General features: G+C 46.6%; 1 protein-coding gene across 1 annotated transcript; it reads right to left on the reverse strand.

The window, feature by feature from the left end:
• Nucleotides 1-20,041: 20,041 nt before the first annotated feature.
• On the reverse strand, nucleotides 20,042-24,337 carry FEZF2 (FEZ family zinc finger 2). The gene is made up of 5 exons (XM_043587821.1): nucleotides 23,734-24,337; nucleotides 22,442-23,371; nucleotides 21,955-22,089; nucleotides 21,631-21,763; nucleotides 20,042-20,713 (listed from the first exon to the last, which is right to left on the reverse strand). The coding sequence occupies exons 2-5, from the start codon at nucleotides 23,306-23,308 to the stop codon at nucleotides 20,454-20,456; spliced, it is 1,395 nt and encodes a 464-aa protein (XP_043443756.1). The 5' UTR covers nucleotides 23,309-23,371; nucleotides 23,734-24,337; the 3' UTR covers nucleotides 20,042-20,453.
• Nucleotides 24,338-26,795: the final 2,458 nt, after the last annotated feature.

The raw sequence follows: 26,795 nt of genomic DNA on the forward strand, positions 1-26,795 counted from the left end.
ACTCTTTCTCTCTTAAAGTAAATAAAGTTAAAAAAAAAAAAAAGAGTCCATAGAACCAGAAAAGACCCTGAATAGCCAAAGCAATCCTGAAGAAGAAAACCAAAAGCTGGAGGTATCACAATTACAGACTTCAAGATGTATTACAAAGCTGTAATCAAGACAGTGTGATGCTGGCACAAAAATAGACACTTAGATCAGTGGAGAATAGAGAACCCAGAAATGCACCCACAAACGTATGGCCAACTAATCTTTGGCAAAGCAGGAAAGAATATCCACTGGAATAAAGACAGTCTCTTCAGCAAATGGTGTTGGGGAAACTGGACAGCGACATGCAGAAAAACGAACCTGGACCACTTTCTTACACCATACACAAAAATAAGCTCAAAATGGATGAAAGACCTAAATGTAAGACAGGAGGCCATCAAAATCCTAGAAGAGAAAGCAGGCAAAAACCTCTTTGACCTTGGCCACAACTTCTTACTCGTCTCCAGAGGCCAGGGAAACAAAAGCAAAAATGAACTACTGGGACCTCATCAAAATAAAAAGCTTCTGCACGGCAATGGAAACAATCAGAAAAACTAAAAGGCAACCAACGGAATTGGAGAAGATATTTGCAAATGACATATCAGATAAAGGGTTAGTCTCTAAAACCTACATATATAAAAAAAGAAACTTATTAGACTCAACACCCAAAAAAACAAATAATCCAGTGAAGAAATAGGCAAAAGACATGAACACTTTCCCAAGAAGACATCCAGATGGCCAACTGACACATGAAAAAAATGCTCAACATCACTCATCATCAAGGAAATACAAATTAAAACCACAATAAAATACCACCTCACACCTGTCAGAATGGCTAACATTAACAACTCAGTCAACAACAGATGTTGGTGAGGATTCAGAGAAAGAGAATCTCTTTTGTACTGTTGGTGGGAATGCAAACTGGTGCAGCCACTCTGGAAAACAGTATGGAGGCTCCTCAAAAAATTAAAAATAGAACTACCCTATGACCCAACAATTGCACTACTAGGTATTTACCCAAAGGACACAAGTGTATTGTTTCAAAGGGACACATGCACCCCAATATTTACAGCAGCACTATCGACAATAGCCAAAGTATGGAAAGAGCTCAAATGTCCATCGACAGAGGAATGGATAAAGATGTGCTGTGTGCGTGTGTGTGTGTGTGTGTGTGTGTGTGTATATATATATATTCCATTGTGTGTCTATATATATACACATACACACTATATATATATATACACACACACATACACACTATACACACACACACACACACACACAATGGAGTACTAGTCAGCAATCAAAAAGAATGAAATCTTGCCATTTGCAACCACACGTACGGAACTAGAGTATATTGTGCTAAATTAGTCAGAGAAAGACAAATATCATATGACTTCACTCATATGTGGAATTAAAGATACAAAACAGATGAGGAGAAGCAAAAATAATATAAAAACAAGGAGGGGACAAAAAATAAGAGACTCAAATATAGAGAACAAACTGAGGGGTGCTGGAGAGGTTGTGGTTGGGGGGATAGGCTAAACGGGTAAGGGGCATTAAGCAAGACACTTGTTGGGATAAGCAACAAGTTGGGATAAGGGTGTTCTATGTAGGGGATGAATCATTGGATTCTCCTGAAATCATGGTTTTACTTTAGGCTACCTGACTTGGATGTAAATTAAATAATAATAATAATAATTAGAATAAATATAAATTTTAAAAAGAACATTAAAAAATTATTTTTAAAAAAGTCCATTGGGTAGAGTATTTTGTTATTTTGGAGACTGGATATTATATAATATTAAATAACTTAATTTTATTAATATTGATAACAGTTACACTGTGGTAATGTAAGAAAATGTTTATCATTTTTTAAAAGTACATCCTAAAATATTTGGGAGTGAAATGAAGTCGTGTCCTACATTCACTTTACAATATATCAGCAAAATCAGTCTCATAAAATATATCAGCAAAATAAGATTAAGAGGATACAGCCCAAATCTTAATAATTTTTAGATCTGGGGCATGGGTATACGTGGGTTCATTCTACTATTCTCTCTACTGTCCATATATGCTTGAAATTTTTCATAATAGAAACATTAAGTTCAAATGAAATGAATCCACTCTTTCCCCTAGTGTATATAATGCTGTTTGATATTTTCTATTCTTTATTTTTAAATTAAATGGGGGGGGGGAGGCTAGTAATGACCCCTAAATTGATTTCCTGATACACTACAGGTTTGTGGTACATGGTTTAAGATTGCTGGTTACTTTGGTCTTTGCTCTGCACATACAAGTTATTCTCACACAGAAGACACTCTTTGGTCACTTGAATGCAAATTAAAAACGAAAAGCCTAATTCTCCTCAATGTTTCTAACTTCTAAAAATGTAATGCTTCTTGACATTTCCATAGTTGTCTATTTAAGTTCAATGTAAATAGCTGCTGCTACTTTGGGAGTGCCTGATAATGTCTATCACAGTACAAGGATATATGTCTCTCTGGTGACATCTAAATGTTGATCTTGTAAATTCTACAGCAACACATAATGTAGTACAAAGTTATGCCAAGTAGCATCAAAAACATTTTTTTTTCATAATCTGGGTTTAATATAAATGTCAAATCAAATTTAGAGGCAAACAAATTACAAAGTATTTCAGATGACTTCAGCTAATTAATTATCTCCACTGATTATATTCTGAACTTTGGACACAGAGGTTATTAAATGCTTTCTGTTGTTAATTATAGTTGCTAATTTACAAAACAAATTAATTGTATAAGCTAATTTTTTTTAAAGACTGATTCTATTTTTGTACCAAGTGGGAATTTCTAGCATTAAATAAACCTATGTATACCCAGTGTTATCATTGTGCTAAGAGGTGGGAGGAAAAAAAAAAACCTATGATCCAAAATATAGATAGATATTATATATATATATATATATATATATATATATATATATATAGTCACATTATATATATATATATATATATATATATATATATATATATATATATATAGTCACACACTCTACCTTCCTTCTGCTAACCCAGGGAAATCAACCCTAAGTTCTACAATGCCACTCTGACTTTGTAAATATCTTTCTTGCCTTCTTGTTCAAATTCATGTGTAGCAGACGTTGCTGGCTGGCTATCTAGCACTCATATCACTGCTTTCTCTGCCTCCTTTTTAACTGAACCTTGATTTTATTCAGATATTTTATTGCTCCAAGAATTAAGTACCGCAGGGAAGTTGCCCTACCCCAATAGGTAGTTCCAGGGATTATATTCCAATTTATCTAAAGGAGCCACGCTAATCCCCTTCTTCTTGCCATTGATTGGTTTAGGAATGAACTAGGTGATAAAATTCTGGCCAATGACACAGGACAGCAAGTCAACTGGGAGGGCTTCTAGGAAATCTTTTCCTGCTCCTAAGAGACAGAGATTGTTTGGACATCATCTGGCCTACACATGAGGCTGGGACTCCTACAGCATCTTTCTATCAGCCTCAAAGGAAACTTCACATAGGAGAATCACAAACAGACCTGAGGCTCCTACTTCTGAGTTTCTTGTAATATGAAATGATCAATTTCCTTTTCAGTTAAACCACCTGCATGTAACCTGTAGGTAACAACTCTAAATGATACATCAGCTCTTTAGAATGTGGGGCAAACATTATGTGTTAATCATTTGTGAGCTTCAGCTGATAGTGGATCTGTGTGACTCCAAAACAGTCAGTCTTTTCAGCTCAACAACAACAAGTCAGTATACAAGCTGGTAAGGTATCACTGGAAAAAGCCCTGATGGCAAACTCTCTGAGAAGTCTAAGGGTGTTCAAGCAAATGGGGTGAAGTTAAATATAGCAAAAAGGGTAGACAAGATACAAAACAGATGAACTTAAGGGAAGGGAAGCAAAAATAATATAAAAACAGGGAGGGGGACAAAACATAAGAGACTCTTAAATATGGAGAACAAACAGAGGGTTATCAGAGGGGTTGTGGGAGGGGCGATGGGCTAAATGGGTCAGGGGCATTAAGGAATCTACTCCTGAAATCATTGTTGCACTATGATAACTAACTCAAATATAAAGTTAAAAAAAATAAATTAAAAAAAAAGGTAGACAAGAAAACTGATGCCTCAGTTAACCCTATTAGAACAAGAGGAAAAAAAGAACTCTCACACATCTGAATTTCACACATCATTATCCCTCATACGTTTGGAGGCATGACTATAAGGTGTCAGCTGCTACGGAAAGATCCCAGAATTCTGGCTAATTATGAGACAAGCTGTATGCTTACAAGGATGTCCAAATGGCTAAAGTTCTGAAGAGACACAACATGGGCTGACCTATTTCATTACAAGGTATTACTGCACAGTGTATATAAGCAGGTAATTGCTGAGGCGAGATATCAGCAGAAGGAGAGACACAGATCTCGTCTTGCAGAGCCAGAAGGAAAAGACTGAATATTGACAACAGATCTTTTTGTGGGGAGGGGCAGGCTAGGCCATCCTCGTTTTGCAGTTGAGGAGAGATCACCGGGCAAGGAAATAATCGTTCCTTTTCATTTTTAACTTTTAGAGAAGCATGCCTGGTACAAGAAAAGGTAGGTAGCTCTTGGTTTCCATGAACTGCAGGAGAGTAATATGAAGATAGTGGTTTTGACTCTAAAAAAAAAAAAATCTTGGGCTCCTTGAAAGAAAGGAGCTATGTAATTTTAAAATAAGAGTAATTATGTATTTCATGTAAAAGAGATATATGCTTGGCTTATGGTATTTAAAGCAAAATGATCATAGCATATGTTTGTTTTACATTATTTGAGAAGTGACATTCGAATTTAGAACATTGCCTAGCACATAGTAGGCACACAGATCCTGGCTCAATTTCTTGACTAATTACTAGAAAAAAAGTTGAAAAGGATAAAGGCAAACTGTTTATTCATCTGAACGGGGGGGGGCATTTTTTAACTTTTAAAACTTTTACGGAAGTTTAAAGTCATTTTGTATGATGCACCTCTAGAATAAACTATTTCTATTATTACCTTTGGGGTTTTTTTTAGTCTGACAATTTTTTAAACTAGCAATTATATTTTTAAACAGTTTCTAAAACTAAATGAAGCTTGATAATTAGGTGTAAATTGAGACATGAGTGGCAATTCTATTTAAACTTTCGAATCCATTCTCTACTTGTTAGTATTCTTAATATAACATTTGAATTTTACAAGAATTTGAATGGAGATAACGTATAGGCATATCTGCTAGGGAGGCTCCCATAGATTTCTTTCAAAGGTTTTTGTTTTATTTTTTAAAATTTCCTGGGTCTAGTCGAATAACTTAGTAGCATTTTCATTAATAGGGGCAAGGCATTATACACATTTCAAACATGTACAAAGTAAATTTTAATGTGACCCACACATGTACTATTTCTTAGAAGCTTATCAAATCTAAGCCTTTGAAAATGCATACACTGTAACAGATTTTTCAAAAACATGATGGAAAATATATACCACCCAGCTAAACACTCTCTTGATTTAGAATCGAGGCCTATATGTTTCTATTTCCATAGTGACTATTGCTGTGGAATCGACATGTTTTAATTTAGATTTGAGATTATAAACATCATTTGGAGACAGAATTTATTTTCTCTCCTACAACTTCTGAAAATTGATCAGTCTAAGTGCGACAGAACAGAAGCAAATTCTGGAGCAGGATTTAGAAATTATCTGGCTCAAGGGCCACTGTGACTCACAAAAGGTGAGTATTTACAGAAACTCAAAGCTCTTTAATTCTTCAATTTTTTTTTAATTTCATACTTAAAAAAAAAAAAGCCACGAAGTGATTAGGTAAGTACAGATTCTGTAAACATTTCTGTCTACAATTCCTGAAAAGTTGAAATGAGACATTTTATCTCTACCCATTTATCTAAGAAGACTAGCGAGGATGTGACTCATATTTGGATCAAATAAAAGTTAGCAAACCAAATTGCTAATGAAGGGAAAAGGGGAGAGCAAATTATATTCATTTACTCATTTTTTCAGTGACCTTTTGGGGAACCCCTACAATCCCTGTATTCGGGGAGCTTGCAAAGGAGGGTGGGCAGAGAGGAGGAAGCCAGCACGTGAAGCAGAGGCTGGTAAGTGACAGAGAGCAGCTTCAGTGACAGAGCAGAAAGCACACAGGGGGTGGTAGCAAAGTGTCCTGCGATCTCTGCAAAAGGAAAAGCATTCCTACACTCAGAGGAGGGGCTGCTTCCTAAAACTCAAAAAAACAAAAAGCAAAACAATACCTCAGATGACTCTATTTAATATGGCAGAATCATGCCACCCAGCTGGTACAAAAGCAGGCACCATCCCACACGGTGTGATGCACAGTTATTAAAAAGCCATACTAGGGGCACCTGGGTGGCTCCGTTGGTTGAGCGATCCAGGCGGCTCTTGATTTCAGCTCAGGTCACGATCTTACGGTTTGCGGAATCGAACCCCGCATCAGGCTCTGCACAGACGGTGCAGGGTGCAGCCTGCTTGGGATTCTTGCTCCCTCTCTCTTACTGCCCCTCCTCCATGCTCACACACCCACACGCTCTATATAAATAAATAAATAAGTTAACAAAGATTTAAAAAAAAAAAAAGCCATGCTGAGTGCCTGGGTGGCTCAGTCGGTTAAGCATCCAACTTTTGGGTTCGACTACAGTCATGAACTCACCGTTTTGTGGGTTCAAGCGCAGTGTCAGGCTCTGTGCTTGAGGGCGCAGAGCCTGCTTGGGATTCATTCATTCATTCTCTCTCTCTCTCTCTCTCTCTCTCTCTCTCTCTCTCATTCTCTGCGCCCCTCCCCCACTTGTGCTGTCTCTCTCTCAAAAAAAAAAAAAAAGCCACACTAATTAAGGCAACAATTGAACAGCAGCATTTAACTTTGGATGAATAAGGATGAAATATGCTTCATAAATCCGTTCTCTTCAACTCCTTGTAAATGCTTTTTTCTTTTCTCTCTTAAGAACAGAGATAAATCTACGGGTGTATACTTACACTGAGGATTACTAGACGACTCACATGGGGCATCTGGAAAAAGGAAGCAGTGTTGAGCCAAGCCTTAAGGGTGCACACAAATCAGCCACCTCCAGGAAGGGAGGAGAGCTCCTGAAGGGCAAAGTTGGATGTGGCTTCTAATGCCTACTCAGCTAGTAACAGTCGGGCAAAACTGGAGCCTTTTCCCCAAGTGATAGGACAATATGCCTTGCAGGATGGAGAGAAATAAAAATCATGTTGATAAAATTCCCTGTGCCTAATAGATGCCAAATAAATCCAAATTCTCAGGGTAGAATATCAATTCTGTTGGGTTTCTGCTCCCCACTTTGAGTGAGAGCATACAAGCAGAGACAACTGCAACCCGAACCTTGTACATCATTTTCCTCACGATGTTTTCAAGGAGAAGGCATGTAACTTTATCCTCCCCCCCCCCCCCGATGTGATGAGTGCCTACAACATGCCAGGCACGGACCTGGGCACTGGACATATGCTGATGACAATGTGGCCCCCACTGTGGTACTTCCAGTGTATCTGGGAGGAAACAAGAAAGGAACAAGTACATACGTGATTTGTGTAAGTACTAGGAAGGGAAGGAAAGGAAGAATCATGGAGTCAGTGAGTGGGGAAGAACATCTAGGATAATGAGGGGAGTGAGGGGAGACACAGGCTCTTTCCCAGGGTAAGTTTTTTTCTTTTTAGGTTTATTTATTTTGAGAGAGAGAATGTGCACGTGGGCACGTGCACAAGTGGGGCAGGGGCAGGGATAGAGGGAGACAGGGAATCCCAAACAGACTTCATGCTGTCAGCAGAGCCGCACGCGGGGCTTGATCTCACCAATGTGTGATCACGACCTGAGCCAAAATCAAGAGTTGAACTGAGCCACCCAGGCGCCCCCAGGATAAGCTTCTTTGTAGGTCAAACCCACCCCTAGTGTTACTACGCGGTCTGTATTATTGAGCCCATTCCTTCCCGAGAAAGGCCATTCTGAAATAAGCTTCACAGGGTGGATGAGAAGGAACCAGCCACAAGAAGAATGAGGGAGAGGAGGGGCAAAGGACCCCCCCTCCATGGGCTGAGTACAGGGAACAGCATGTGCAAAATCCCAGACATAGGAAAGCTCAAACAGAGGAAGATATCAGCCACTATTAAAACACAAAACAAACAAACAAATAACCACAGAGGGAAAATGAAAGTCTCCCAAATCTCTTCTCTCTACCAGACACGTTGGCACTTATTTTCCCAGAGGATGGCACGTAAAACACTGCCTTGCAAAGCTATCGATTTCCCATGATCTAACCAGAAGTGATGTGATGAGTACTTTAAGCTTAGAGCAGCCACTTGTATGTTCTACAAAGCCCCCCTTGAGGGATGCAAGTGCAAACATCAGCACCTTCTTTCTCCAACACGACACTCCTTTGCAGTAGACAGTCAGTGGTCTTATGTCAATTTTATAGATCTGAGAGAAAACCCCACAGACGCTGTGCATCTTCTTCAAATTAATCTTAGATCTACAGTTAAATCCCACATTTACTCTGGCTCGCTCAAGGCATCCAACGTTGCTCTGCCCTCATCCCCAGAGAAAACCTGCAAATTTATTTTATTATAGATGTATAACATATGAGACATTTATAGGAGAGAAAACTCTGGCCAAGAGGACACTTTTACTAAAAGCCATGCATTTTCATGAACCAGATGAACCAGCCACAGTAGTCAGAGGGCTTGGGCTTCCCGTATTTCTTTTTCCATGAACCCTGTGCCATGACTGAAGTTGGCTGGCACCTTCTAGTCACAACCCAAGCGATGCTAACCTATAACAACTTGATCAATATGTGGGCTTGTGAGCACATACTTCACAAGATTCAAAATTGAAGGGCTAATTTGCAAGGAAATCTATAAGAAAATCGGATCAAGGAAGCAGTTCTATTTGTGTTCTGGTGTCTCTTGAAGACAGCAGCTGAATAACCCCCCCCCCCCATTTCCTTTTCGCCTTAGCTACCAGAAAATTCAGGGTCTATCTAAGCCAGTCTTCTAAGTAACCCTTGTAGCTTGCCTATTTTTCTATTTGTTACCTCGATTTTCTACTTGATGACCTTATTCAATATATAGTGTCTGGGGTAAAATTATATTGTGTTTTGTTTTTGTTTTTTTTTTCGAAAAGAACAGATAATAATGTTTCCTGCCCCAAATGTGCACTAGGTTTTAGGATCTGTCTTCTTCCAGGCTCAGAACCCCCAGGAATTAAAACCAGCCTTCTTCCCATCTCACTGCTTGACCCCAGCCAACTTTCTTCCTTCAGTCTATGTTAAGACATCCTCTTGTATTGTGTACTACACTCAACAAATTGTTCCTACATTATAGGAATGCTGGGGGAAAATAACGAGATCATATCTTGAGTACTCTTCCTTCCTTTTCGGGGGGAACGAGAGGGGAGGTTTTTGTTTATTTCCCCAGCTTTAGTGAGATATAACTGACATATAACATTGCATACAACTCGTCCATTGGCTACACGTATATTTTGCCATAGGATTACCACCAAAGCCTTAGCTAACACCTCCATCAAGTCACATAATTAACATTTTGTGCATGTGTGGGGTGGGGGAGGTGAGAATATTTGAGATCTACTCTCCTAGCAACTTTCAAGTATAAAATACACTATTATTAACGATATTCATAATGCTGTGTATGAGATCCCTAGAACTTATTCATCGTCTAACTGTAAGCTTGCAACTTTTGACAAACCTCTGCCCATCCGCTCTTCCTCACCACCAAGAAGTCCTTCTCCACAAAATAATCTACATCTCAACACTGTTGTGCTGTGTTTTTAACGTCTTTCTTCCCCAAATTGTTTGAGGCAGCCTCAGTCCCATCTCACTCTGAATATCCTATTCTGAATATAAAAATGTGGGGTGTAGGTAGGGTTATAGGGTTTCCTTCCTCCCAAACTTTTTCAGGTAGCAAAGCAGGCCATAGCTACTTGAAAGGTTCTCAAAATTAAGCGATGAAATTCAGGTAGCAATAAAAACGCTAGACAAGAAAATCTAATCTTGGACTTCCGATATTCTAGGGACTATAAGGGGAAGGTGAGTCACGGGTGGGAAGATTACTAGCCAGCACCTTGGGTTGTAAGTCACAGAAAACAACTCTAGCCAATTTATGTGGAAAATTAATTCATTGGAATGTTATGTGGGAGCTGATAAAGAAAAAGTTGTAATACCAGGTTTGGAAAAAGTTGTAATTCCAAGGCAACTGTATGTGTAATTAGGGCAACTCAGGATGTGTTTAAGTAGCAGGCTGATCCATAGTCCCCTTGGAATGAATGACCATCAGTTACATGTAACAGTATCCCTCGGCTCAAGGGTCAAATTCTAAACAAATCATCTACATGACTTGGTTTATGCCCCCTGTTTGTCCCTTAGCCAGTGGATGAGACACAGGGAGCTTTCTTCACAGTTCCAATGGTCTGTGCTCAGCGAAGGGCAGCTCCTTCAAAGCAAAATCAGAACGCTGATAACCAAAAGAAGGGAAAAGGGATGATGGTCAGGCAAAAATGAACAAATGAACCATCTTTCTGCTTCTGAGCCGTTCACTAGTGACAGTGATGGGCACCAAGAAATCGTACAGACCTCATCATTCCATGAGCCGTGTAACACTTCACTCTTATCGTTCCCCCTCTCCTGACACCACAGCTAGGTCTCTGACTCCTGTGACTTCAGGAAGTGTGACAGAAAGAGTGGTATCCTGGAAAGCTCTCACCCAAAAGTCTGTTAAGAGTCTCAAGTTCCTAAGACAAGCAACTACCTCCTTGTGGAAAAATATGGCCTACCCAATATAACTGTTAAACAGTCACATTTAAGTCAAGGATGTGTTGCTTCGGTGATTCCATCTGGAGACTTGGCTGGGAAACACATGCTTTAAAAACATGGCAGCAGTATCTCTTTCTATAAATTTTTTCACTTTGATCAATTACCATGCCATTCAGTGGGAAAAACTGTATGTGGGTCAATGGCCTATAGCACCCACTGCCCAGGGATGCTCTTTGTTTTCCGTAGCATACCTTGGAAAACTCTTTTTTGGAGTCCCAGGCAGATTTGAGCTGGTCCAACCAACGGGCACTTTGGATCTGTGGGGAAGAGACTCTTTTTTTTAAAGTCCAAGCGGATTAATTCTAGGGTCCAACTTGAGTTGTGTTGATGCTTCTTGTAGTTTCTGGGCACAAGAGGTGTGCCACACTGGTGCTGACCACCTATTTCAAGTACTCTTGTCCCCCGTTAAGTCCTATTAGGTCACTCTCTTCTAGTTCCTTCCTGGTGTTTCCCATCATCTGATATTATTTCTTGACCCCTGGTTTATTCGTCTTCTGTCTTCCACCACTAGGATAAAGATCCTCCAGGATCAAGTCTGCCTTGTTTACAGTTCTTTCCCCACAAGTCCTGGCACACGGCTTTCAATAAATATTTGTTTTATGACTGAACCAGTGCACAATGGAGTGCAAGCGGCTGCCCAGAAGACTGAGCGGGGTAACCTTCTAGCACACAGGGAGGAGAACGAGAGGATAACCTCCTTGTAATGCTAGTATACCTACTATGGGCCAAGCTTTGGGCACACAGCAGTGAACAAAGCAGACAATCCTTGCCCTTGTAAAGCATCCAGCGCTCTATTTGTTAAAGAATACTGCAGTCCTGGATGAGCGCTGGGTGATACACGAACTGTTGAATCGCTATAATGTACACCTGAAACTAACGTAACACCGTATGTTAACCAGACCGAAATTAAAATAAAGAATACTGCAGTCCTACTTGCTCTGCTGATCAAGGATCTCAAGATTATTTCAGTGATTATAATTCTAACAGTAGTACTTAGGAGTAAGAGAAAAAGCTATAATTTATTGAACATCTACATTGTGCCCGGCACTTTACACATATTATCTCATTTAAATCCTTCTAAGAAACAGGTTAATGTTAAAGATGAGGCCACCTGGTCTCAGAATGTTAAGAGGAATTACACCTACAGCTGGTGATCGCAATCAGCTGGTCTAGGGGATGCCAAAGCCTACAATGTTGCATCTACATCCTGTTTCACTCAGAAAAAGGCAGGCTTTGGCGGCCAGGCAGATGCTGATAGGGTACTACAGTCGAAATCTCTGCCCTGAGATATCTCTCTAGCTCCCGTAGATCGCTCCATTGAACGACGCAGGACTCAGAATGCCAACCAGTCACCAAGGTGTCTTACCTTCAGGTGATAACAACTGCAGTCATTCACCTCAATGCCTGCAGTGGAACCGGGTGTCTGACTTGCCCCACTGCACTGAAACCTAACAGCTCACTTGGCAGAAACGCAATCTGAGGCTCAGAGAGGGCAAGCCTCCAGCCCGGAGAGCTCCAGCTGCTCAGAAGCACAACTAGGTTTCAAAGTCACACCTACCAATATTAAACCCAGCCATACCCACGCCCACCTACATGCATTTTAACCTGTGGGCTTTCACTTAGGCACCTTGAGATAGCTCTCGTTCCCATTCCGCCAGCTAACAAACACCTCCTGGTCTCTGAAGACTCAAATCAGGCATCGCTGCCCCTAGAGTGGCAACTCAGACTTCCCTTTTTTTCTGCCCACCATCAGTCAGAAGTTTTGGGGGAGAGAAGAGACTCTGTATTAAAGCAAATAGCTATGAAGTCCACGTGTGCTTCAGACTTCAGTCACATCAGGGTCTAAGGAGGTCTTTAGGGCACCTCTAATACTCACAGTTCACGACGGTCTCTGCAAACATCGTAGCAAATATGCCTCCACCAGATCCCCAAACTGCCGTCCAGCCTTCTTCGAAACCCAAAGGAAAAGCTTCTGCTGTGGCAAAAGCCCCGGGCAGGACTTTTATTGGCCCTATTTAGGTCAGGTGCCCAGTCCTGAGCCATTCACTTCGGCCAGGAGGATGTTGTGCTCCGATTGGCCAAGCCTGTGTCACATGACCACCATGTAGGGACGGACTAGCCCCCACCTTAACCATATGGACTGAGAATGGGGGAGGGGTGACGTCTCCAAAAGAAATGTTGGATGTTGTTACCAGACGGGGAAATGATGATCAGCAGGCAAAAATAACAGATGTCCACTGCACACCCAAACCCAGGCTGGATTGAATGCCCAATTTCATCTTCAGAACCAAGTTTCGTGTGGGGATCTTTGTTACATGTAATTTTTCTCCTCCAGTAAACCGTGAACTCTGGAGCACACGCTCTGTCCTTCTCTTCCTTTAACTCCAGCCCCCCGCCTTAGTGTTGGACACGCTGGAGGTATTCACATCATATTTGTTGAATGAATGATCAAATGTATTCATTAATTTATGAAAAGCTGATGGTGTTATTTCATCTACCAAAGACAGCGTTGTGGTGAGGTGGAAAGAACACAGATGCGAAATCAGTGTTTCTTAAAATGTCGTCTGGGAAATCAACGACTTCAGGTTAAAATACAGATTTCTGGGTCACAGAGCAGATCTGTTGACCCGGCAGCTCAGTAAATGGGGCTCAGGTGAATTTTTGGCCAAAACCTTTTGTGATTCTTGCGCTCATTACTGCCAGAACCGTGGCACTGGCATAGTCAGACACAATCACCTGAGTGAGTCTGCACTCCATTGAGTTCCGGTGTGTGAGCTAAAGGGGACCATACCTACTCAAGCAACTTCTTCTGTTTAACTGCTCCTTAAAATGGGGCTAAGATAACCTACCAAATAAATGTGTAATGAGCCAACAAGATAACGTGGGTAATGTTTCTTTATAAAGTGCTGTATTACAGTTTCACTACTTGGGTTTTTGTAACCATAATCTCGAACTTCTGGAATTCTTACTATGTATGTTCCAGGTGCTGTTCCAAGTTCTAGTTATATGTGTTAGCTCATGTTAGCCTCACATCGGCCCTGTGAGATAAGGTGCTCTCTCTTGCTTTTTTGAGATATAATTGACATACAACATTATATTAGTCTCAAGTGTGCTAGGTACACCTAATATTCCTATTTTGCAGATGAGTAAACAGAGAGAACGTCATTTTTCCTGATAAACGGCTGAGCTAGCTAGGATTTGAACTCAGCTGGTTTGATGCCAGACCCAGGCTCCTAACCACTGACTCCACTTTCATTGATAGATAATAGCTTATCAGTCCCTAGGCATGTACCACCACCATGCACTTTGGGAGGGGGACAAAATGCGGACAATTGAAACTCCTGGAGGAAACGGAGCTCTAAATATGGCCTAGGACTGAAAAAACACTGAAGAGAAAACACAAACAATGACAATTGTGTGGCAGGTCATGCGGCCTTGCTAGGATGCCTCGGCGAAGAGCGAATTATTTCAGTCTCTGGTTCATCTGCAATCGAAACGTCTCATTTTCTCTCCTTTCCTTAAATGCACCTTTCTAGATTTTATAACACTTCTGCGCTTTGAAAACCAGACCTAGTCTCAAACCTTAGATGACTGTTTTTATTTTTATTTTGAATCGGTATACTTCTTCTTCCTCATTCTTTACTTCCAGACAGCAATATATTTTTTCCATGAAGCATGAGCACAGCCTGAAGTGCAAGCCAAGCCCTCAGAAATGTGATAGCTGTTACCAAGGATTTGAGAGTAAGAATACAAAACCTAGAATCAAGTTTTAAATGCTGCACTCTAGTATCTGAGATGGCACTGGTCCCACGTCAAAGATGGAATAAATAAGGCATTAAAAAAAAAAAAACCCACAAGATTTGTTCTGTGTTCCTTAGCTGGTGGACTGAGCTGAAAACCCCATCTCACTGCTAGATTCTGTTTACCTGGCTCTGGACAGACACTGCGTGTAGGAGAACCTCCAAACACTTCTGCTGTTAGGAAGCCTGGATGCTTAGGTTTAATTAAAATGTAATACATGTCTCATATAGACACATACCACTGACCTACTTTGTTCAAAAAAGGAAACATTAAAACGAACTGGTTTCTTAAAGACAGATGAACAACTATGAGAAACAATTTTAAAACTTCATAACCAGTTTCAGGAAGCCCTGCGTGTGTTCAGTGTCTTCAGTTCCTTGCCACCTCTGCCCTATGCAAAATTAGGAAGGCAATTACCTGGCAGGGGTGAGGCGATGTGGGGGGGGGGGGGCGGGGGGGGGTTGAATGGTCACTGGGAGGAAGCTCGGGGAAAACTGAATATGAACTGGTGACATATGGTGCTCTTGGGGGGCCCATGACTGTAGAAGAGAGAAGTCGTTTGGCGAATGCCAGGGACTAATTACCAGATTACCAGAACTTTTAGGGAACCCTCAAAGGCTAGCCTGATACATTTTTCACTCATGAAAGAAACATCCAGAGGGTAGGGGGTGGGCGCCGGGAGCTTCTGATCAGCATCTTCAAAGCCCAGGGCGGTGGCTGGAGTTTGCTCTGGGGTGGAGGGCCCACCTTTCTGCCTATTTCCGAGCTCTTGGCCCGTCGAGTTCTGTGTCCGGTGTCCAACAAGGGGCCTGGCCGCGGCTCCTTTTTCTTGGGCTATGTACTTTCAACCACTTTTGAGCAGCCCCATTTCAGATTGGCCTTTTTATGTTTGATATAAAGAATAGTTGTTGGCCAATTTCATCTTTTCATCGCTGTTCTCTAGGCCTGAATCCAAGCAGTTTGTCAGATGCTCATTAACTCCCCCTTTGGCTCTTTCTAGAGTGTCTCCTAAGCTCATTGTGCCAAGAACTAACGCTTTCTTTTACACGATTCTCTTTCTCTGCTCCATCAGGGAGACAAATTACTTTCCAAAAGGGATCGCCAGGGATGGTTTAATGAGAATTTCTTTGGGGCTAGGCATGGAACGCAATGTAGTTAACATTCGGTGGACTTAATTGGACTTTTCTTTTCTGCCTCTTTTTAAAAAAATCTGAAGCTATCCTGTTAATCTCTCATTTGTAATCAATTGTGTTGACTAAACAAAAGTCTAGGTCGTCTTTTCTTCCTGTCCCAGACAATCCTTTGTTGCCTCTAAATGCCTCATTCTTGAGTGATCCCGGTCGTAGATGGGCCCGATTGTTGACAGTTCATTATTGCGCTTTTGTCCATTTAATCTTTCTTGCTGTGTTTTGCATGTGCATGCCTTAATGAGCTCCGTTGGCAATTAACATGTTTCTAGGAGCAAACTGGTTGCTCAGACGTTTGAGAGGGAAGTGCAGGGAAAAGGGCAACGCAGCTGCCTTGAGGTTGTTTATTTCCCAGCGTTTTCTCAAGACTGCTATCCTCCCTTTAGCAGCGCCCCCACCCTGACTCTCCTTCCCTCCCTCCTGCGTTTCTCCCCGAGCCCATCCACCACCAGCACACCTGGATGCCTCAGTGCTGTAACTCACGCACCGGCCTCAGGCAGCCTCCGACCCTCTTGGGAGCCGGACAGCAAAACGGGGACCACATAGATCCACTTCTGCAGCCAAGGCAAGAACGAGCACAGTGCCCCCCAAAATGTGTCTGGATGCTGGCAACTTCTCTGTGTCGCTCTTTGCAGAGAGGAACCTCTAACCCGCCTAAGGCAATAGGACTGTACAATCTGTTATGTACAAGGCTGTGGCTTTGGAAGAAGGAGGGTTTTTTTTTTTTTTTTGAGTCTTGCTGGCAAGATTGCTGAAGTGTGAGCAGTCATGGACAGAACAAACATCTTGAAGGGGAAAAGATAATTGGAGTCTTTTTTGTGTCTGTGACAGGATTCCCCTCCCCCGCAATTTGATTTTTTTAAAATATTTTTTAAGGGCCGGCCTCTTCATTTAATCAAGGTTAGCATATTAATATGCAGCTGATGACTACCTTGTTTAAGTCATTTACTAATACTGCAAACTACAAGTCATGCAAACAGTTTAATATTAAGAGGGGAAAAAACTCAGAAAACAGAGCCTTTCACCCATCAATTCCGATGCATGGTGAATAAGCTAAAGAAGGATCCCAGTGGAGACGGTGACTGAAAGTTAGTGCTGGCTTCCGACCCTTCACTGGCTGTGAAAGGTGTTCAGTCACTCACGCAGAAGGTTCCTGTTTCTCTTTGTACTCCTTTTCGGGTGAAGGCATCCTTTCTTGAATCCCACACCTGAAGGAAGCAGACAACTTAAACCCGGGAGCAGTGACTTCCAACCTGTGGGAAGCGGAGCTGTGCCCTACAGATACAGAACTCTCTGTTTATCTGCAATTACCGCCAGATGTGAAGTAACACCTTCTCAGGTGAGAGCGATTGACAGGAGCTGGTGTGAAGGTGAAGTTAAGAATCAGGTTATGAGGAAACAACCTCAAGGAGGTTGGATCATGCCAGACACGCTGCTCAGGTGTACCCCAGAAGTCACAGGGACTCACTTCGCCCCTGACTGCAGAGATGAGCAGTCCAGGAGAGAAATGCCTCCTGCTCTCCCCGTTACTTTGATTTCATTTGCTGCCTCGTTTGCAAGCACGCCATCTTCAGAACTGTCACCCGGAAACCAATGTCTCCCGTCGTGGGAGATGGGCAACCCTTTTGGTCTTCCTCCTGGGAAAACTTGCTACAGAAGAATTTCTCAAAGTTCTCTCACTTGAAGGTTACAAAGTTCTTTTCCTGGGTGGGGGTGCCCCGTCTATTTTTTTTTTTTTTAATCATTATTTCTCTTCTCTTCTTAAAGGGAAAGAAGACTTGATCACGATTTCCACATTCAGGCCAACTTTTTAACCCAATTCTCTAAGCGGATGCTTTCCACTAAATTTGATGGTGTCTGCCCCTTGTCCCAAGTTCTGGAACTATTTAAAAAGAAGGTGGGCTCACCCTGACCAGTATCTGGTCTCCAAGAAGTGAATCTGCAAAGGATCCTTTCAGGAATGCAAGAAGGAAAGGATTTTGGTTAAGAGGACTGTCGTAGGGTGTCCGGGATCTCCCAGAAATGGAGAAGGGTGTGTGTGTGTGTGTGTGTGTGTGTGTGTATGTAAGGAGGGGCTAATAAAACCCGGTATGAGAACCCTGGGGGAAAGCTGACTCCTCAAACCAGCTCGCAATACCCCTGGGGATAGATGTGTGGGAACAGCAAGGCGATATTTCCATATCCTTGGCCGCCAAGTCCTCCTCGCCCATCCTGGGGTTTCCTGGGGTTTGTGGCATCCATGGAGATTTCGGAGTTAAATCTGCATATCCCTCTGGGTCCCAATCTCCCCTCAGCGAACTGCAGCCAGAACGAGCTAACATTTAAATTCCTCCTCGCTTCCTCATTCCCCCTCCCCTGACTGCGTCTTCCCAGACTTGGGGGGGGGGGGATTACAAAAACGAGGACGCTCTCCTTTCAGGAAATGGAATTCTAATGTACACGTTCCTATTTCTGAATCGGAGGTACTAAAAATACTCCCGCGACAGCCTGAGGAAGCTGTCGCCGTCCTCTGTGCAAACAAAATCGACAATTCTCCTTCCCCGCGCAATGGGTCTGCGAATTGGGCGGGGGCCGGAACCCAACCTTTGGCTGTGACCAGGACTGAGCCTCCACGCAGCAGCCAAACGTCTTTGCGCGGGTCCCAACCTGGAGATTCCTCCCCCACCCACGAGGACTGAAGGCAGTTTGGGTTCCCTGAAAGCCTCCCGGAGTTCGAATCCCAGCCCTACCTAGTCCCGTGACCCGAGGCATGTCGTTTGGCTTATCTCTGCCTCAATGTCTCTGTCCGTCCATAAATCGTCCCCAGCTTGAGGGCTGTTGTGAACATTCGAAAGCACCTGTGCCTGGAAACGGAGCAAGCTTTGGGGAAACGTGAGCAGTTTTGATCGTGGAAGCCCCTGGCGCCGGCAGCACTGAGCTCCTACTGTATACCGGGTGTTGGGATAACCCGCACCCAAGTCACTTGCAGAGTTAGGAGGGGGTTTCCTTTTGCATTAACGAAGCAAATAACCTCCACTCGCAGTGGAAATCCGCGTGGGATCAACGCCCGGCTGCCGCCGCCCTATTCCTTGCAATGGCAAGGCTGCGTGGAAGCGCGCTCTCCGGCCCGGCGCCGCCTTTCCTCTCCACGCTGGGGAATATTGTTCCAGAAGACGTGGGCTGAATCTCGGCGCGAATATTAAGAGTGTGTGTATGGAGTGGGGGGGGGGGGGGAGGTCCGGCGCGCCGAGCCAGTAATCTGAGCTCTTGATTATCCAGATTCGGATCAAACGGGGCGGCGGCGGCCGACCCCCTCCTGGGAATGATTAGATGATTAATGTAATGCTGTTTGAAGGGTCTCTGTTTTCTCTCTTAATTTGGGTCATTACTTAGGAAGCAAGCGTGAGATCATTTCATCAGCGTGCTCGGCGGCGGAGATAGCTATTCAGAAAATGGGCTAACTGCGCGGTAATCGGGGCGCGGGAGGCGGCGGCTGCGAGCTCCGAGAGTCCGGGTGCGCCCTCCCGCGGCAGGGCGCACAGCACCCGGAGGCTGGCCCCAGATCAGCAGCACCGGCCAGGGAGCCCCGGAGCCCCAGAGCTCCGGCTGGGCTGGGGACCCTTGGCCTCCAGCTCTCGTCTCCAGGAAAAACTGGGAGGAAGAGTCCACCCCCCCCCCACCCCCCGCCCGTCAGGTCGCCCAGAAAAGGAGACATGCTCAGAAGCTCCCCAGAGGGGCATTGCCCTGGCCGTTTACCCTTGCGCGGCAAGGCAATTTGCTGAAAGATGCACCCAAACCAGCTCCCCAACACCCAGCGACTTTTAACCCCTCCTTTTTTTTTTTTTTTAATTTTCTCACCCAAATAAGGCAACACCCAGAATCCCAAGCGTCGGAAGAGTCACCAAATAAAAACTTGGCACCACGTGTAGGCCGACGTAGACCTTTGCTCCCTCGATTCCGGGGGGGGGGGGGGGGGGGGCGCGGGGAGGGAGGGTCTTCACAAGCAAGCGCCGCAGGAACACCGGTTTGGCCTCACCCTGGTCCCAGCACCCCAAAGGAAGTAGCATTTGGGCAGGGAAATGCTATAAACGCCTATTCCCTTCTCATTCTTTGGGGTTGCTGAGCTGACCTATCGGCGAGGGGAGAGGGGGGAAAGAAAACGCGCACTAGTGATTCTGTTTATTGAGTTAGATATGTATATATTCCGAGTTCGGTTGTACAGGAGGATTTACATGGCTGTATAAAGATGGCTGGGGGCGCCGCGCTCTTCCGGGGCGTTCACGTGACAGGCTGGGGTGAAAACCCACGGCCGGAGGAGAAGCGGAGGCCTGGAGGGAAATACGTTTCAGCGCACTGGGTTTAAATAAGTTTCCCGAATACACAAAGGTGGGAGCCACGCGTTTGCTGCCAGTCATCGAGGAAACGTTTAGCTTTCCAAAAAATATGCTGGTTTCGATAAATAGATTTTAGCCTCTCTGCTATAGTTTTTATTTTCTTTTAATTTTAGAAATAAGTTTATACGTGTGATCTGTTTGGGGGCTGGATGGGGCTGGAAGGGAGGGCGAGGCAGTAGCTCTCAGCTCTGCACTGTCCGAGTCAGGTCCTTTGTGGAGGGGGCGGCAGGCCCCACGCTATCGTGGAGTTTGCGCACGTGTTTCTTTAAGTCAAAGTTTCTGCAAAACCCTTTGCCGCAAGTGGCGCACGTGAAAGGCTTCTTGTCGTTGTGGGTGTGCATGTGGAAGGTCAGGTTGTAGACCTGGTGGAAGGCCTTGTTGCAGATGGTGCATTTGTACTGCTTCTCGCCGCTGTGGGTCAGCTTGTGATTCTTGTAGTTCCCTACGGGAGACCAAAAACAAAAAAAAGGAGGGGGGGAGGGAATGTATTGGAACTGGGGGGGGGGGGGGGTGCCGGGCGTCCCGGGGTTGGCTCAGGTGCCCGCGCAAAGAAGGCGACGCTTGGCTAGGCGGGCGCGACCTCTCCGAGTGAAGAAGTTGTCAAACTTCGTCTGCGTCAAGCCGGAGGCTCTCACGACAGGATGGAGGGCCGAGTCCCGCGTAGCCTCCCCGCGCCCCTGCCCCGCCCGGCGCACAGGCCCGCGCAGCGTCCCTCCCGCTGTGCTCGGCTGGCCGGGAAACTTTTGCACAGCCCAGAGACGCATCGGGTCCTTCTCCTGGCTGCTGCCTCGCTGGAAGAAATTCGCACGAACCCGGGCTTCGTCCCTCATTTTCTGTTTTTCTTCTCATTTTAAAAGTTACTCCCTCTGCCCCTCCACCCCCACCAAGATACCACCCGGAGATCCAAAAGCGCCTTGAAAAACCCAAGCGGGGCGCCGGGCCTGGAGGTGCTGGGGACAGTAATGGTTTCCCCCGGTCTTGTTATTCCCAGGAGGTGGAGTTTGCCTCGATTTTTTTTTTTTTTTTCATTTGAAAGGGGTGTCCCGGCTACAAAGACAAGCTTTTTCTATAGAGCAATAGCCTTTCTTTCTCCTACTTCCTTTCCCTCTGTCCCTTCCTTCCATCCCACCTCCCAAATTCGGAGTCTCCCCGTGCATCCAGGCTGAATCCAGCGAGGTCTACTAACCCGGCCCGGAGAGCTTCCACCCAAACCGGGCACAACCCGATTCCAAAGAAATGCTCTGCCCGCGCTTGCAGCTCTCACGCTCCCTCTCTCCGGATCCTTCTTTGCCTTCCCGCTAGCAGTGACCCGCCGAGTCCGGAGGTGAGGTGAGGAGAGGGCCTCGCCCCGCACATTACCTTTTTGGTGAAAGCCTTTGCCGCAAAACTCGCAGACGAAGGGCTTGTAGCCCGCGTGGATGCGGATGTGCGTGTTGAGCGTGGAACTGCGGTTGAAGGCTTTGCCGCACTGGTTGCATTTATGCGGCTTTTCCTGCGAAAAGGGGCGCGCGCACAATGAGGCCAAGGCCCCGGCTAGGGGAGGCCACCTCGGGGGCACCTTGAAGGGGCATGGGCTCCCCGGGAGGGGTAAGGGGAGCCCTTGCCATCCTCTCCCCAACACCGTCGCTCAGGCACGGGGTGTTGCGGGGGTGGGGGGCCGAGCTCGACCCGGGGGCCACGTACCTGGGTGTGGATAATTTTGTGTCTGCAGAGCGTGCTGGCCTGGCGGAAGCCTTTGCCGCAGACTTTGCACACGAACGGTCTGGCTCCGGTGTGGACCGGCATGTGGCGGGTGAGGTTATAGTGAGCATTAAACACCTATGGGAGGACACGAGGGGCCTTGTGGTGTGTCCGTCCGCGAGGGTCTAGAATCAGACTGGGGAGGCCAGCGCCTTACATCCCCCAACCAACACTCCCTTCAGAAACCAACCAGAGCCCTGTTCATTTTGCCAAGCGCTTCCCAACCCACTGCTCACGCGTCTCGTGCGGCCGCGGACAACGACATCCCCATTTTACAGAATGGGAAACTGAGGCCCAGCTGGGCCCCCCAATGTGAGAAGTAGATAGCTACCGGGGAGCTCCTAAACTTGGGAAAGGGGCGGTCCGGGCTGCCTCAGCCAAGCTGCTGTTCTGCTCATCCCTCCCAGCCCCCGCGGACCCGGGGCCTCACCTTGCCGCACACCTCGCAGGTGAAGTTTTTGGGCTTGCCGTCCGCAGAGCCCCCGGGCAGCTTGCCGTGGCCCTTGACGCCGCCGCGTTCGGCGGTCAGGGCCGAGTTCTCCTTCAGCACTTGCTCCAGCGGCGCGGGCAAGCGCTCCTTATGGGCATAGGGGGCCGGATGGGGGAACTTGTCCGCGGCCAGGCCGGCCAACTTGGCGTTCTCCAGCAAAAAGAGTTTGGGGTGCGCGGCCAGGGCGGCGGGGGCCTGTGCGTTGAGGAGGCCGGACGGGAAGAGGTGGCCTCCGAGGAGCTCAGACGGCGGGTACGCGGCAGAGTCCAGGTAGTTGAAATAGTAGAGCGAGCCGCTGGCCGGCAGCCCCACCGCCTGGTTGATGACCTGCGGCTTGATGACCCTGCCCGCCGGCAGCGCAGACGGCGCCAGGCCCAGATCGGCCTTGCAGCACACGCCACAGTTGGTTTTGCACAAGCCGCTGGCGCCGCACACCGGGGCCCCCCCGCCGCCGCCGCCGCCGCCGCCGCCTCCTCCTCCTCCTCCTCCTCCTCCACCGCCGCCCGCCCGGAGGCTGCTTTTCCAGAGCTCGGAGTAACTGAGCAGCGTCTTGGACGGCACCTCGTAGCCTAGGGGCTGGAGGGGGATCATACAGGGCAGCGGCGAGCAAAGGTTGAGCAATTTCTTGCCCTGGCCGCCGTCTGCCTCCAGCGTCCCCGGCCGGGGCTCAAAGGGCGCACGGGGCTCCGACGTCTTGGCCATGATGCGCTCGATGGAGAAGGCCAGCGTCTTGGAAGTGGCCGGCGACGCTCCGGCGCGCGGGCAGGCCGGGGGCACCATGGTCTCCAGGGAAGCCGAACTGGCCATGGCGCGCCGAGCCGAGCTTTGCCGTGCGGGACTGGGCCAGGGCGCAGCCTCTCTCCTCTAAGTCTGCATTCCGGAAAAGGCAGGGAGGGAAACCGCAATTTAATAAGCACCTTGTCGGGTCCAGGTCACCCATTTGCATTCAAATGAACAGGGGCAGAACAAAGTGCACCCAAGGGGACCAAATTACCTCCCATTAACCCGGCGCGCAAAGGAACCCACCAGCCCCTGCCCTGAGACTTTGAAAGGGGGAAGACGGGGGAGGGTTTACAAAGGAAAAGGAGAGAGAGAAAAAAAGAAAGAAAGAAAAGAGCCTCAAATTAACCCCCCCTGAGCCGTTCCCTGGACCCTGGCCTCCGCCACGCGTGCGGGGAGCTGGACGGTGAAGGGGCAAAGTTAGAGGACCAGGAGAGCCACCTCGCATTTACCTCTTTCCCCCACCGCCAAGGAGATGCGTTCCGAGCCATGCAGCGTGTCTCCTCTGTCACATTTTGATGGCAAACATCTTCCCCTCCGCGTGAGATCACTGTCTTTTACATTCAGCTGACATCACATGAAGTCACTTGAAGTGGAATGACATGGGCGGCGGCGCGGCTCCCGTAGCGGCCCCTGTGTTCCCCCGCGCCTGCCGGCCGCCGCCGCCACCGCCCCTCAAACTTTAAAAGGAGGCAACTGGCGCCCGCGCTCCCCTCGGGAAAGTGCGAGCGGTTCGCGAATCGGGAAGGAGGGAAGAGACGGGAGGGGGAGGGGGAGGAATCGTGATGGTTTTGCCGGTGGAAAGAAGGTGGGGGGAGCCCAAACCCAGGCAGAGTTCTGTGCGTGATTCACAACTTTGGGGGCCTATAGGTTTGAGGGACGCGGGGAGGGCAGAGGGTCCCGCACGCGCCGCCCCAAAGGGCCCCTGGGTGTCCGTCTAGTCGCTGAACTATCCCTTAGCCCTCTGCAGCCGAGCTGGGCATGGTGCTAATAAACTGCCATTTACCCACGGAGCCGGCGCCAGCCCCGAACACGCGCAAATGATAATTACCTCATTAGGATGTGGCGCATGGACGCGGGCGCCGCGTTTGGAGGGGGGAACTTGTTAATGGGGAAATATTAATTTATGCAAAAACAACGAGCTCGCCTTGGCTGGCGTCGGAGGTCGGGAGAGAGCTCCCACCGCTCAAGGACGACCCTGAAGCGTCCCGAAGAGCAAGGCCGCGCGCCCAGACCCCGGGGGCCTCGGCGCCCGGTGGGCGCGCCTCCCCCTCTCTGGCCGAACTCCTCGCCTGCGGCTGGGGGAGACTGCACAGCAAGCTAGAGGACTGTTTGAGAACCTAATCGATCAGAATCGCTGATTTGTGATCGGGTTTCTGAGGCAAAGCCCGGCTCTGCTGCTGGTTTCGGGCTGCGTGCGGGGAGGATTCGGAGGGCAGCTCTCCCTGCTGATGGGTACTTACTGTTTGTATAATTGAGAAGGTCCAATCTCCACCTGTTTAAGGAGCAGATTGAAACAGCAGAACCTCCCCTGGATCCTATTAAAACGTTTTTCCTCCTAAGGCCATTCAGTCGAACCAATTTTCCGAAGTGATTCATAGAGCTGAATTCTGCCAAGGCAGCTCTTTCACTTCTAGCCACTAAAGCACCGCGTGGAACCGGGTTTTGTGTTTTTCTAAAATAAAGAGAAGGATTATCAGAGGGGAGAGGGAGGGGGCTTGAAGGGGGGCGGGCAGGGACTTAGTGTGGCCAGAGGTACAAGCAGAGGGAAGAAAAGGCCCTTTTCTAGACAGGCCCCAAGTAAGTTCGGAGGAATTCAGCGTTTTGTGCCTGGCGCACAAAAGCAGCGCGCTCCACGCTCGGTTTGGAGGGGCTGAATTCATCTGTTTGCAGACCATTCTACCTGCGTATCACAACAAACTGCTCAAAGACGCTCCAGCACTTTCAACAGGCCGGGTGCTCTTGGCGACAACAAAAGTGGTCGAGGCTGAGGGTTCTTGGGGGGTGGGGGGGCGGCTAGCAAGAGAGAGAGCGAGAGAATTAGGTTTAGGAAGGAGAAGGGGGGGGTGCAGGGGTTTTAAAAAACTTTTGGACGGTTTTGTTTGCGGGACAATTATATCTTGCCAGCCGGCTTTTGCAAGACCACGAGCTTTGTAGCCGCAACCACAGTTTAAGAGGATTACGGTGGGTATAATATGAGCAAACAGGGTTGAGGGTTTGATAGTGAATTTCATCTCCAAAGATACAGGGGCTTGTGGAGCCCAAGAAAATGCTACTGAAAGCAAACCTTTTCCTTTTTCACTCAGGAACAGGTCTTGAGAAACTGAGTATCTTGCCTGAGGCCTCTCAGCTGCAAAACATCCCAGAAAGCCATCAGGGAAAGGTCGGGGGAAAGGTCTAGTTTTAACTGAAGGCAAAGCATTCCTCTTCCCCTTCAGAACTTCTCTCTACTACCCACTCCCCCTCTGACGTGCAATTTCAAACCGGATATTGACCTGGCAGGTAAGGGAACAGAAAAGTGTACTTGGAAAGCAAGGGGAGGGAACAAAGAGATGTCTGAGGGAAAGTGGCCTGGAGGGTGACATCAGTGGGTGGATTTTCTCACCCTGCTAAGGCTGGAGAACTGCTTCTACTTCCCCCTAAATTCAGCAGGCGCAAGTCTATTCCCCAAAGAACCCTTCTCCCCAAACTTCCAGATTTCAAAGCTAGAAGAAAGAAGGTTGCTTGTCTGAAAAATATTTCCATATACAACCCATTGAATTTAGATGTTCAAAGAGGTGGTATTCCAGACCCACTCTACCCCCATCCCTGTGTTAATGTGCAAACAACACAAATGAACCCGCACCCCCCCCCCAACAGGAAACAAACCAACAACTCACCCCAACATTGAAACAGTATCAATACACCAGGAGGGGCTCAACACCCGAATTTCTATACCGACTTTCCTGCGGGTCTCCTTCAGTCACCGGCACCGCACCCCAACCCCCTTTCCAAATTGGGTAATTGTTGATCTCGGCAGCGCGAAATATCTGCTGGTTTGAAAGCTCCATCAGGCTGAAAGGCTTCCAAAGGCTTCCCGTGAACCTGTCTTGCCATCCCTAGCGCTTTTTGCAACTGCACAAGCCATCCCGCTCTCCCCGGCATCACAAAGGAGTGTTACCTCCACGGAAAGAAAACATTTGGGTAAAAACAAGTTGCCCCTAATGTGCCTCTCTTTCCAAATGTTGGGTGAATACACTGGCTTTTAGAAAAGTATTTAATTAGCTTCACAAACTTCTCCTTCCCTCGCCTGCAGATTATATTGAAGTGGAGGGTTGGAGACTATTTTACACCTTGCCACTCACATGTTAATTAATCTCTATCTAACCCTAATTGCAGTTTATTCAAGCACCGCTCAACAGCTCACCCACACAATAAACACTGATCCTACTTTTATACATATTACTTCACGTTAACACATTGAGTAATTAACTCCAGTACCAACTAATAGTGCAAACAAATATTTTCTGTAAAC

This window comes from Prionailurus bengalensis, chromosome A2 (genome assembly GCF_016509475.1).
Source record: "Prionailurus bengalensis isolate Pbe53 chromosome A2, Fcat_Pben_1.1_paternal_pri, whole genome shotgun sequence".
Lineage (NCBI taxonomy): Eukaryota > Metazoa > Chordata > Mammalia > Carnivora > Felidae > Prionailurus > Prionailurus bengalensis.